This window comes from Oncorhynchus clarkii, chromosome 12, assembly GCF_045791955.1.
Source record: "Oncorhynchus clarkii lewisi isolate Uvic-CL-2024 chromosome 12, UVic_Ocla_1.0, whole genome shotgun sequence".
Taxonomy (NCBI): Eukaryota; Metazoa; Chordata; class Actinopteri; order Salmoniformes; family Salmonidae; genus Oncorhynchus; species Oncorhynchus clarkii.
Window position 1 is genome coordinate 86,389,154 of NC_092158.1, and position 13,326 is coordinate 86,402,479.

General features: G+C 40.8%; 1 protein-coding gene across 1 annotated transcript in view; it reads left to right on the plus strand.

The window, feature by feature from the left end:
• The first annotated feature begins 8,890 nt into the window (after positions 1–8,890).
• Positions 8,891–13,326, plus strand: part of LOC139422580 (sterile alpha motif domain-containing protein 9-like) — a 4,786-nt gene continuing 350 nt past the window's right edge. The window contains exon 1 of the mRNA XM_071173723.1: positions 8,891–13,304. Within this exon, the coding sequence (XP_071029824.1) occupies positions 9,085–13,304 (4,220 nt within the window). The 5' untranslated portion in view covers positions 8,891–9,084. The remainder of the gene's footprint in view (positions 13,305–13,326) is intronic.

The window sequence follows — 13,326 nt, forward strand, 5'->3', positions numbered from 1 at the left end:
GCAGCCTTGCCTATGCAGCAGCTACCAAGACGGATACATATTCCACTGGAAGAAAATATTACAAAGGCCAAACATTTAATGACAAAATCATCACAAAAGAGCTAACAATGTGGATCAGCAACATGGTCGTCATTGAAAAGCCAGACAAACTACGAATCTGTATGTACACCCAGTGCATTCAACCTTACTGAGATTGCACTACCAGATGCCCACCATAGAAGAGATTATACCAGAGATATCCAAAGTATTCTCAGTACTCAACACCAAAGATATCCATTGGCAAGTCAAACTTGATGAAGCGGGCAGCTATCTAACAACTTTTTGGACACCGATAAGCAGGTATAGATGGCTGTGAATGCATTTTGGAATCAAGCCAGCAGCTGGAGAATACCAGCGCAGGCAGCGTGAAGCACTACAGGGACTAAAAGGATTGAGTGTCATCGTAGAGGATATTCTACCCTATGGATGTGGCGGCACAAATGAGAAGAAGTGAGAACAAGCGACTGCAGATCCCAACAGAAACCACACAGCTCTCCTGCAGAGAGCCAGAGATATCCATCTGAAGTTGAACACAAACTCAGGATAAAGCTACCTAGTGTGCTGTAGCATGGGTCATCTTCTCACCACAGAGGGCCTCCTATAACTCCAGCACCTACAAAGAAGTACCTGGATGTGGGTTTGTTCTTCAGCTTTTGTTTGTGAACTATCTTCAAAATTCATGCCCCACCTATCTGATGTGTGGGAGTCGCTTAGACCACTGATTGACAAGGACATTGAATGGACATGGCTACCACAGCATGGCGCAGCAGTTGGGACTATTAAACAGTTAAAGTCACACTGCAGTGTGATGCCAGTGAGACAGGCCTTGAGAAAGGAAAACCTGAATGCATTTGCCTCGAGAACATTGATATGCACAGATTGAGAAAGACTGTCTCGCCATTGTTTTTGCATGTGACAAGTTTGATCAGTATCTGCTTGGCATATAGTTCGTCACAAAGTGACTACACAAGCCGCTCATGACAGTCTTCAAGAAATTCCTACTCACAGCACCCAAGCGACTGCAGAAAATGTTGCTTAGGTTACAAAGATACCAGCTCCATGTGCAACACAAACAAGGCAAAGAACTACAAACTGACTTCCTGTCCAGAACTGCTCAATCAACCCCAGAGCACAGTCAAACACAAACACCAGCCAGTCTACGCTTTGGCCCTGGCCACAACTGACCTGGAACAGGTGGATCACACAGTGATGTGAACATCTTAACTAAGACACGAGTCATGCTCAAATCAACAAAGGCTGGTCCGGAAGTTCAGAACCAAATAGGCTGTGAGTCACACTGAGAGATTTCTGGACACACAAAGAGGAGCGTATGTTTCTTTTGCTTCGGGAACAACAGTTGTTGACCTGGTATGTAAACAAATCATCTGTGTCAAGAAACCATCAGTCTCATGACACCAGAATGGCAGGTGTCAATGGGAGTTTCCTGATATCAGTGTACACCTATATCACGAAACGCCATGAATTGCGGTCTGCAATTACACCATATTCTGTTTTCTGGCCATGGATTACGGAGGATGTAAAGCTCTTCATCAGCAAATGTGTCACCTGCAACTCCATTCAGAAGAGACAGCAAATGTGTCACCTGCAACTCCATTCAGAAGAGACAGCAAATGTGTCACCTGCAACTCCATTCAGAAGAGACAGCAAATGTGTCACCTGCAACTCCATTCAGAAGAGACAGCAAATGTGTCACCTGCAACTCCATTCAGAAGAGACAGCAAATGTGTCACCTGCAACTCCATTCAGAAGTGACAGCAAATGTGTCACCTGCAACTCCATTCAGAAGTGACAGCAAATGTGTCACCTGCAACTCCATTCAGAAGAGACAGCAAATGTGTCACCTGCAACTCCATTCAGAAGAGACAGCAAATGTGTCACCTGCAACTCCATTCAGAAGAGACAGCAAATGTGTCACCTGCAACTCCATTCAGAAGTGACAGCAAATGTGTCACCTGCAACTCCATTCAGAAGTGACAGCAAATGTGTCACCTGCAACTCCATTCAGAAGTGACAGCAAATGTGTCACCTGCAACTCCATTCAGAAGAGACAGCAAATGTATCACCTGCAACTCCATTCAGAAGAGACAGCAAATGTGTCACCTGCAACTCCATTCAGAAGTGACAGCAAATGGAGAAATTCATCCCCAACAAATCCCTCCCCTCCCATGGTACAAGGTCTGAATGGACTCACATTCAGCAAAACCAACTACCTCATCATCGTGGATTATTATTCTGACTATTGGGAGCTGGACGAACTGACTGACTCCCTCAGCCACCGTCATTGAATGCTGCAAAGGGCAGTTAAGCAAACATGGCGTTGCCCACAATGTTGTCTCTGGTAATGCCCCCCTTTTTCTTGGAATGGATTTCCCTAAATGTGTTAATGAGTAGGTCTTTAGACACGTGATATTGCGTGACCTTGCCACGAGATGTTGCCAGTCAGTAAGTGGCGCGGCTCTTACGTGTATCTGAGTTATGTATTCTGTTGTACCAATGAGCCAAGTGAGGCACTGTTTATTATGCACTGAAATGGTGTTGTAGTTAAGACACTATATGAACAATACCTTACTCTTGTATTGTATAATCAGTACATTAAACAAGAGCTAGTAAATGTTTTGAAACAGTGATATTTTGAGATGACTAAGAAGTCATTTGTAAAAACAGAGGGTTTTAAATAAGTCCCTGTTTGAATAAAGTGCAAATATATAATGAATACTGTTGTTGTATGTATAGTAATTCTTTACTGTCCATATATTACAAGCAGTTTTGTTTTTGTAATGTAAATGTGTGTGTAGGTTCATGTATGTATTCAATGCACAGTACCTTGATTTGTTATCATTGAACCTTATCATCAATTAAAGGAACATAATGTTTAAAAGTAGCCTTTCCATGTCGCTTAGCTAGCTTTTTATATACAGTACACTAAAACCTCATGTACAGTATCATGACGTAGCCCTTTCTGGGTGTAGATCATGACGAGCTGATTATGACAAAATGGAATGAACTTTGAACTCTTATTCACTAAAGAAGAAGTTGTACATCCTAGAAGTCAAGTTATCAGCTGCAGCTGTAAACGTTCGTGTCCTAGGAAAGGAGACAATCTCTTCAGAACAACAGGGTAATACAACATATCTGCTCTACCACACGACGACAGGGTTACTACGACCAGAAATATTCTTCAAAGGACAAGGGCGATCTCTACTGGGAAAACCAGCCTTCCATCTTCGACCCATCTATCGAAGCGCAGCTCAGTGTAAATATTTCGTCTAACATTTTCCTTTTCCGAAAGGGCGGTTATTAGGATGCATAAGATTCTGTATTTACGATAGCACAGATTCACAAGCTGCAATAGAGACCCAGTCATTTTGTTCCCCAGTCTTCCCGCTCTTTCATTCCAACCCTAACACCCTTTCTTTGTGTAACCAGCCGTCATATCGGTTTCTTCCGCTAGGGACGTTTTCTTTTATGACATGATTAGTAATCAATGTATAATCCATCCTGTGTATATGTAATTCTGTGTGATTATTTTGGTATTAAGTAAATAAATAATTAAGCCAATTTTTTGTATTGCTGATTCAACTTGACGATAACCAAGAATTTGACGATGTTCAGATGAGACTGAATAAGGTGACGATTAATAATTGACTGCTATTGATATAAAAGATCATCAGATCTTTAAGAGTGTTTTGGGGAGATAGTAGCTCTATATAAACTAATTATTCTGTGTTCCCCCGACTTCCTAGTTAATTAAATTGACATGATTAGTTTAATCAGGTAATAATAATTACAGAGAATTGATTTGATAAAATAGCATTTAATTCCATAGCCAGAGACACGACAACAGATATCTACTAAGTGTGCATGGAGTACTGTTGACTACTCCATGTGAAAAATGAACAGTTTGTGAACACTCAGATGTAACACCTTATCTTGGAACCAACGTTTACTATGGGTACTTAATAACTAATGTGTGTGTGGTGGACACATCTTAATTTATCCTAATATTGTCAACCATATTATTTCCTATATTGCACTGTGAAAGTGTGAAATGTATACTGTATATTGTCTGTACAACACACCTTACTGTATCGTCCAGAAGAACATGGCTAAACACGATCATAACACTTGACATGGTTTATTACATGATGTATTTATGATTTACTTATCTAATCAATTCATATTGTTTTATTATTATTAAAAAGCTGAATCTCCAGTTCATACAGAATAGGCTATTATCTAAAACAGGAATGAGTCATCTTCTCAGTTGTACAGGTCACACCCTTCATTATTAGAGCGGTCATCACACATTTTACCATTCAACATGAAGTACACCACAGACTCTGGACTGGGAAAGGTTCAGGATCCAGTTACTATCAACTGTTGTAAGAAAGATATTGATACAGAAAGAATAGTCCTACACATATCGTCTTTGAATATAGAATAGTCTAAGGCAGGGGTCTTCAACCTTTTCTCGGCCAGGGACCCCCACCCAGGCAAACGGACAACCCAGGGACCCCCATCATATGTGAACAAAAAAACATTTTGATGTTTTCAGATGAATGTAAGCATTTCACTGTAAGGTCTACAGTGACCTTTAGTTTGTGTGGTTGTGTGTGAGTCAGTTTGTGCGAGCGCATGTTAGCATCTCCCTTGATATCATGTGAAATGTGGAGATTTGAAACATTTGTTTCGAAAACTCAGGTGTCCTGCTTTATTCGGCGCATTTGACAAATTAAATTTGATTTGATAATGGGAATGAGAAGTAGCCTAATCAACATTTTAAAGTATATAGATTCAGTGGATGGTTTTTCATTATTTTGACATCCCCACGTTATAATTGTAAGAGGAAGTGTAAACTCTAACATAGCCTATTAGCAAGAAAAATGACTCCAAACACATTTTCACTAATAGCAGCTTTTTAGCTGGTTAAACAACGGTTTACCACATGTATGTAATTCAAAATGTGTTTATTCTGTTGTTGCTAGCGATATCCATAAAAACATTGAAATAAATAAAAAATGTTTTATTTTTGCCAGACCCCAGGATGAATACCCCTGGTCTAAAGAATCAAGCCTTAAATATTATAATAAATCATATTAACATGTAAGGGTGAGTTCTGTTGCTATGACTTTGCAATGGCTGTGGAAAAACTGGCTAAAATAATATACATCAAGGCTCAGATATTGCATGAATATTGTCTTCCACTCACACCTTAAAGGCCCAGTGCAGCCAAAACTGTGATTTTTGTCTTTTATATATATTCCCACACTATGAGGTTGGAATAATATTGTGAAACTGTGAAAACTATGATAATGTCCTTTTAGTGTAAGAGCTGTTTTAAAAGAACGCCTGAAATTTCAGCCTGTTTTGGTGGGATGGAGTTTTGGTCTGACTGGTGACATCACCAGGTGGTAATTTAATTAGTTTTTCTACTAGCAGAGCAGGAGGAAAGTAAAAGGGTGTAATGTCCACACCTATAGAAGAGAGCTTCAGTAGCGGCCTCCAGGAGACAGGATAGAGGGCCTCATGCCCATGGTTGGTGGCGAGAGTGGGCTAAGTTGTTCCAAAGTTTTAGTTGAGCCACCCTTTTTTTCTGGGAAACCATGTGCATATATCTCGTCATAATTTCACGGAGTCTGTGAAGGAAGATACCACATGGAAAAAGTGGTAAGCAAGTTAGGTCCAAAAACAGATTTTCAAAAAGTCGAATTAATTTAATGTGTTAGAGGCTTCATGACGCTTGTATCTAATTCAAAGTATATCGTTTTAAGACAGTTTTATACATCAGTTTATACATCTTTAAGCATCAATCTGAGGTCGTAAACCTAACATGAAAGTGCATCCTTGTAACTGTGTGGGCTATTATAGTCAAAATGGTTGCTTTGGAGTAAATTGTGCCATTTGGCCAGGGGCAAGTTGAGCCAATGCCTCAACATAACCCATACAAATGATGAAACATGTTGTTAGTAATATGAATAGTATTTTTGTCATTTGTTATACATATGAACTCAAGATGCAAGTGCATTTTTCAAAGGTGGTGATAATATTTCATACAGTACAGCATTTTGTAGATGTATACCGTCTTACCCCAAGGCGGCTCAATGCTCAATTTATCCATACCCCAGGTAACTTGTGCAAAGAGACCACTTTTTTTGACAAGCTATATTTTCTAAACTGTAATGTTTACATGAATTCTGATTATGTCCAGGGATACACAACATCCTGAAAGACATCAAAACTATAAAACAAATCAAAATATATTCTATATTTGAGATTCTGCAAAGTAGCCACCCGTTGCCTTGATGACAGCTTTGCACACTCTTGGGATTCTCTCAACCAGCTTCATGAGGAATGCTTTTCCAACAGTCTTGAAGGAGTTCCCACATATGCTGAGCAATTGTTGGCTGGTTTTCCTTCACTCTGCGGTCCTAAACCATCTCAATTGGGTTGAGGTCAGGTAGTTGTGCAGGCCAGGTCATCTGATGCAGCAAACCATCACTCTCCTTCTTGGTCAAATAGCCCTTACACAGCCTGGAGGTGTGTTTTGGGTCATTGTCCTGTTGAAAAACAAATGATAGTCCTACTAAGCGCAAACCAGATGGATGGCGTATCGCTGCACAATGATGTGGTGATCATGCTGGTTAAGTGTGCCTTTAATTCTAAATAAATCACAGACAGTGTCACCAGCAAAGCACCATCACACCCCCTCTTCCATGCTTCATGGTGGGAACCACACATGCAGAGATCATCTGTTCACCTACTCTGCGTCTCACAAAGACACAGTGGTTGGAACCAAAAATCTCATATTTGGACTCATCAGACCAAAGGACAGATTTCTACCGGTCTAATGTCCATTACCTGTGTTTCTTGGTCCAAGCAAGTCTCTTCTTATTATTGATGTCCTTTAGTAGAGGTTTCTTTGCAGAAATTCGACCATGAAGACCTGATTCACGCCTCCTCTGACAGTTGATGTTAAGATGTGTCTGTTACTTGAACTCTGTGAAGCATTTATTTGGGCTGCAATCTGAGGTACAGCTAATTCTAATGAACTTATCCTCTGGAGCAGAGGTAACTCTGGGTCTTCTTTTCCTGTGGCGGTCCTCATGAGAGCCAGTTTCATCATAGCGCTTGATGGTTTTTGCGACTGCACTTGAAGAAACTTTCAAAGTTCTTGAAATGTTCCGTATTGACTGATCTTCATGTCTTAATGTAATGATGGACTGCCGTTTCTCTTTGCTTATTTTAGCTGTTCTTGCCATAATATGGACTTGGTCTTTTACCAAATAGGGCTATCTTCTGTATACCACCCCTACCTTGTTACAACACAACTGATTGGCTCAAATGCATTAAGGGAAAGAATTTCCACAAATTAACTTTTAACAAGGCACACCTGTTAATTGAAATGCACTACCTCATAAAGCTGGTTGAGAGGATGCCAAGAGTTTGCAAAGCTGTCATCAAGGGAAAGGGTGGCTACTTTGAAGAATCTCAAATATAAAATACATTTTGATTTGTTAACACTTTTTTTGGTTACTACATGATTCCATATGTGTTATTTCATAGTTTAGACATCTTCACTATTATTCTACAATGTAGGAAACAGTACAAATAAAGAAAACCCTTGAATCAGTAGTTGTGTCCAAACTTTTGACTGGTACTGTACACTACCGGTCAAAAGTTTTAGAACACCTACTCATTCAAGGGTTGGAACCAAACATCTCCAATTTAGACTCCAAGACCAAAATACAAATTTCCAACGATCCAATGTCCTAGGAAAATTATTAGCTAATAACACCCTTTTAACATGTCATACATTTGAGAATTATTTAGTGTGTCTGAATAAAAAGTGTCATCGGTGTTTCTCATTAATCATATCACTTTAGTAAATTATTAAGTTAATGACCTTAGATTTGAGCATCTCTGGCCTCCATTTAAGAAAATCCTCAATTACCTAAAATGTGTCATTGGTGTTACCGTCATTGGTGTTACTACTCCTACTGGAGGTATAATGTTATCATAATGGTAAAACATTTAAAGTCATCAAGCTGACATATTAGTTGATTTAGAATGGGAAGATGTGCCCAATCACATTTAAATCAAATAAAATCAAAGTTTATTTGTCACGTCCGCTGAATACAACCTTACAGTGAAATGCTTACTTACAGGCTCTAACCAATAGTGCAAAAAATATTTTAGGTGAACAATAGGTAGGTAAAGAAATAAAACAACAGTAAAAAGACAGGCTATATACAGTAGCGAGGCTATAAAAGTAGTGAGGCTACATGCAGACAGCGGTTAGTCAGGCTGATTGAGGTAGTATGTACATGTAGATATGGTTAAAGTGACTATGCATATATGATGAACAGAGAGTAGCAGTAGTGTAATAGAGGGGTTTGTTACATTGAGGGAGAGGTTGTTATTCTGGCACCACCTGGCCAGGTCTCTGACTTCCTCCCTACAGGCTGCTTCGTCGTTGTCGGTGATCAGGCTGTTGTGTCGTCTGCAAACTTAATGATGGTGTTGGAGTCGTGCCTCGCCATGCAGTCATGGGTGAACAGGGAGTACAGGTGGGGACTGAGCATGCACCCCTGGGAGCTCCAGTGTTGAGGATCAGCATGGCAGATGTGTTGCTACCTACCCTCACCACCTGGGGGCGGGCCGGGAAGTCCAGGATCCAGTTGCAGAGGGAGGTGTTTAGACATTTATAGAAAAATGTCTTTCATTTTTTTCCCAAATTCCATGTCCAAAGCCACCACATTTCTAGATTGCCATGTGGCGAATGGACAGAATCCCATGTGAGCTCCTGGTTAGAATCCATTGGAGTGAAAGAGAAGTAGATTCTGAAACTGTACGAAGAGGAGGTTACAGGACCTGCACTGATGAGGCTGCAAAGAGAATATCTACGTGACACAATTGAAATGAAAGGTGGCCAAATCGAACTTCTGCTATCTAATCGTAATGATCTATCGAAGCCAAGACCACAGAAACTAAAAGCAGGCAGTAGCACACAGAGAGATACCAGAAATGTTGAATCCATTGCTGCATCCACACAAGTCAAAAGACAATGTTGAGAGTACCAGTGAAACAAGTGAAAATGAACAAACAGATGGCTCATCTTGTTCTCTAAGTAACTTCTGTGCATTTGATGAACATGACAAAGACTTCCGATATGTCAAGCACAGAGTGCTTCCACCAGAGACTGGAACTGAAAATATGATTGTTCCATGCCATGAATACAAATCACTGGAAATCGCCCACAAATTAAAACCACTGAAGCTTAGAGTCAAAGTCGCAAGTGAGGTAATCAGATTTGCTTGTGGGTGCATGAACATGCGAACCAATGGCACAATACACTTTGGGGTCATGGATAAGATTAAAGGCAGCTACAAGCATGGTGAAATCATCGGAATACCAGTTGAAAACCAAAGTGACTTTGTGGATGCATTGGACTACATTGAAAACTGCTTCAAGGATTTAAACCACCATTCTGATGCCAGGAAATGCATAAGGAATCCAACGTTTATTGAGGTAATTGACAAGGGGAGCAGTGGAGGAAACTGGATCATTGAATTTGATGTTGTCCCAAAGGCAAGAGTGGTGAAAGACCAACTCTACAGTGTTACTATTCCAAAGTTCAGCGAGAAAACTAACAAAGTAATCTATGAAGAGAAAGCACCATACCACAGAGTAGGGGCCAATACACCCTGCATACCTGGTGAAGACTTAGTTCGTTTCATTCAAGGACTGAAAGAGAAAGATCTACAGAGGGAAGAGGCAGAGTCTTCTACCAGTCAAACAGCTGTAGACACTAGGGAGGATCTTGGGAGAAAATTGTCAATTCTCTTGACCTGTGGAAAAAAGTACATGGATGACACCTTGTCATTCATCATTGTGACAAATAAGTTTCAAGAAGAACATCTGAAGACTATCAACTTCTTAGTGCACATGAAAATATTCGGTGTTTTTGACTTCGATCCAGACTCCAAAACATCTGGACTTTGTGGACAATATCGTGAGCACCATGCTGCTAACCTCCACTTTTTGCATGACTTTGCTATTGATCCTGGTCTAAGCACCACTGACTTCAAGAAGAGCTTACAGCTATTTGATCGGACAAGCTGGATATTCTGCAATGGGCGGAATCATTACCTTGGTGGAGAAGATCCTTGTGATGAAAAAACCTGGATCAGAACAAAGAAAAAACTACTGAAAAGGACTGTCTCTGTCATCTGCAATGAAATCCTTCCTAAAGGTTCATTTGTGGTGCTTTTCTTGCTCATGTCTCAGGTCGAACAGCCACTTGTTGATACATTTCATGAATTCTATGCAGAAATGAATGGCCATGAGGATTTGGCCGTCATTTCAGAGTCCAAAGAGAACTACAACAAGTGGTCAAGTCTCGCTCAAGCGTCTTGTGATTTGGAATCACTGGAACAAATTAGTATTGTTGGCATGCCAATGAGTCATGTAGATGCTACAATTCAAAGCATTCAGCTTTCCAATAAACAACTGAGTCGACGCTTACCTGTGTTCAACAAAGGTCTGTGCTTCCTGAAGCCTATAGATGAAGACACAATGCTTTCTCTGGACATAGTCAGTACTGATCAGTGTGAAGAAACAAACTTGGATGTAATGGGCAATGACCAAGTTAGTAACATTGAGAAGTATTTCTATCAAGGAGGGAAAATCAGCTGGATGCACTTGTGGCTTGCAGAAAAAGTGAAGTGTGAAGAGGTCATTCAGAGAGACGCATACAAAGAAACAACCAAGATTTTAGAGGCCATTTTACAGGATGATACAACAAAAAGGTCCATTCAGAGTGTCAACATATGTCACCAACCTGGCAGTGGTGGAAGCACAGTCGCACATCAGATCCTCTGGAACTGTCGAACCAAACTCCGGTGTGCAGTGGTTAAGCAATCATACCTAATTCAAACTGTATGTCAGCATTCAGTACGCCTGCGAGAATATGAAGAGAAAGACAAAAACCGTTGTCTCCCGGTGCTCTTGCTGCTGGATGACTGTAATGCAGAGTATATAGATGAGTTCAGACATGAATTACATAACGGAATTACAACCATGAAGATCAATTCTTCTGTATTATGTTTCATCCTTCTTGTCTGCAAAAGATGCCACAACCCAGAAAAGATGAGCAGAACAATGCCTTCCCAGACAGTAGCAGTGACACACAAGCTGTCTAGCCAGGAGAAGATTCTGTTCAAAAAGAAACGTCAGGAACTGATTTTTGAACCAGAGTCCATTCTTGCTTTTGTACTCATGAGTGAGGAATACCAAAAGAGTTACATTGAGGACTTTGTGAAGAACCTACTGGAGGATATTGACCACTCATCTCTCACCACTCGCCTTATCAGATTTGTGGCCTTGCTGAACTGTTATGTTGCGAACTCCAGCATATCTGTGTCACATTGTGAGGCCTCCCTGGGCTTAGGTATTCAAATGGATCGTTTCCGTTACCATACATTTGTGAATTCTCTAAGTGAACAAGCTAAACTTGTTTTCATACACCTAAGAGAAAGTACAACACAAATCTCATCTATTAGAATCCATCCTCTTGTAGCAAAGGAAATTCTGAAACAGCTGTCTGCCATTCAGCCTCAAAGCTGTATCGCAAAGGCTCTTCTCTTAGATAAGGTGCTGATGGATCATAGGTTTGGTAGGGATGAATTTTTAAAGTTTATCCGAGATCTGCTCATCAGACGAAACAAAATAAGCAGAGGAGATCCCGACGACAGTTCTTTCTCTCCTTTAATTGAGCATGTCTGTACAGAGAAGGATGGCCTTCAAAAAGCAATTAAACTTTTAGAAGTAGCCTACACTTACTTTGGAAAGAATGCATTTGTAGCCCAGCAGCTTGCACGACTGCTTTACACAAACAAATTATTCATTGAAGCCCAGCACTGGGCGGAGGAAGCAAAAGCACAGCTGCCACATGACACTTTCATCCTTGATACGGAGGGGCAGGTGTACAAGAAGTGGTTTTATGAACAGCATGATGCTCTGGAGAAAGCTGAACTAAGGCCCGAAGAGGTCTCTGAAGCCATCGGTACAGCTCTGAAAGGAATTGCTGCCTTCCGTGCCTCTGAAAAAGCTCCAAAATCAGAGACAGTCAGTCTCAACAGCTCCTACTTTGGGGAAGTAGACGTTGGATGTCGGCTACTTCAACTCATATCATCAGTGAATGTTTTCTCAACAGAAGAAGGAAAGTCTGAACTAATGAGGTATTTACTCAGTGACAACATACCAGACGCTGTCAAAAAACCCTGGATGAAGTTCCATGGTCAGTTAAAAGGAATGCAGAAGAGTATTTACATTGCTCTTGAGTGCATTTCTGAAGATCTCAGTTACTATCGTACACATATAAGTGAGGAAGAAGAGGAGCTTGACACAAGAGAACCTGAACAAGTGAGCAATCCAAGAAAATGGCTTACAAGGAAAAGTGCTGTTTATGCTGGATTTTTCTGTAATGTTGTTTCACATTTAGACAGTCCAGTGTCTGACTGCAGTGACACTGGAATGGTCTCTCCACTCAAAAGAAAAATGAACATTTACCAGCTGGGTGGTGGTAATGTCACAACCATACTCTCCCTGCTCTCTGATCAGAAGAATGAGAGATGTGGCAAAAAGCTAGAGGAGATAATTGCCATGTATCCAGAGAACCCCCAAAGGAATGACCTTGACCAAACAGAACTGATCAACTTCATTTTCTCTCAAATAGCTCTTGCTTGTGTTTTACCTGGTTCTTCAAAGCTGGTTGCGCTTACGAAACTTCAAGATCTGAGCATGAGATTTTACAGGGAAGGCAGCAGGTCAGCAAGTGCCTTCTTTTTGCTTTCAATCTTATTCTGGCCAGAGGATCCAAATGACAACCGTTGGAAGGAAGCTAGCTCTGCAAAATATGAAAAGGTCTTAATCTCAGCAATTGACGACCTTCAAAGACTATGTATGCTCAAAACAAAACCACGGAAAGGGAGAATAGTGACTCACTTCTTTTTTGGAAAGGCAAGGGGTCTGTACAAGATTGTTCATCGAAGTGCAATCGAAAAGCACATAAAGGGAACTCTCACAGAGAGAAGGCTCAAGTGGAGAGGTGGAGAGGTGTGGACAACCCCTGAGGTGGTGCGAATGCTGAAACGTGTTGAAGGATGGACGGAAAACGGGCAGCTCTTTGTGCGAGGCACTACCAAGGGAAGCAAGATCAGAGTCATCCCCTTGTATTCTGCCTCGTTACCAAATGCCAATGAAAAC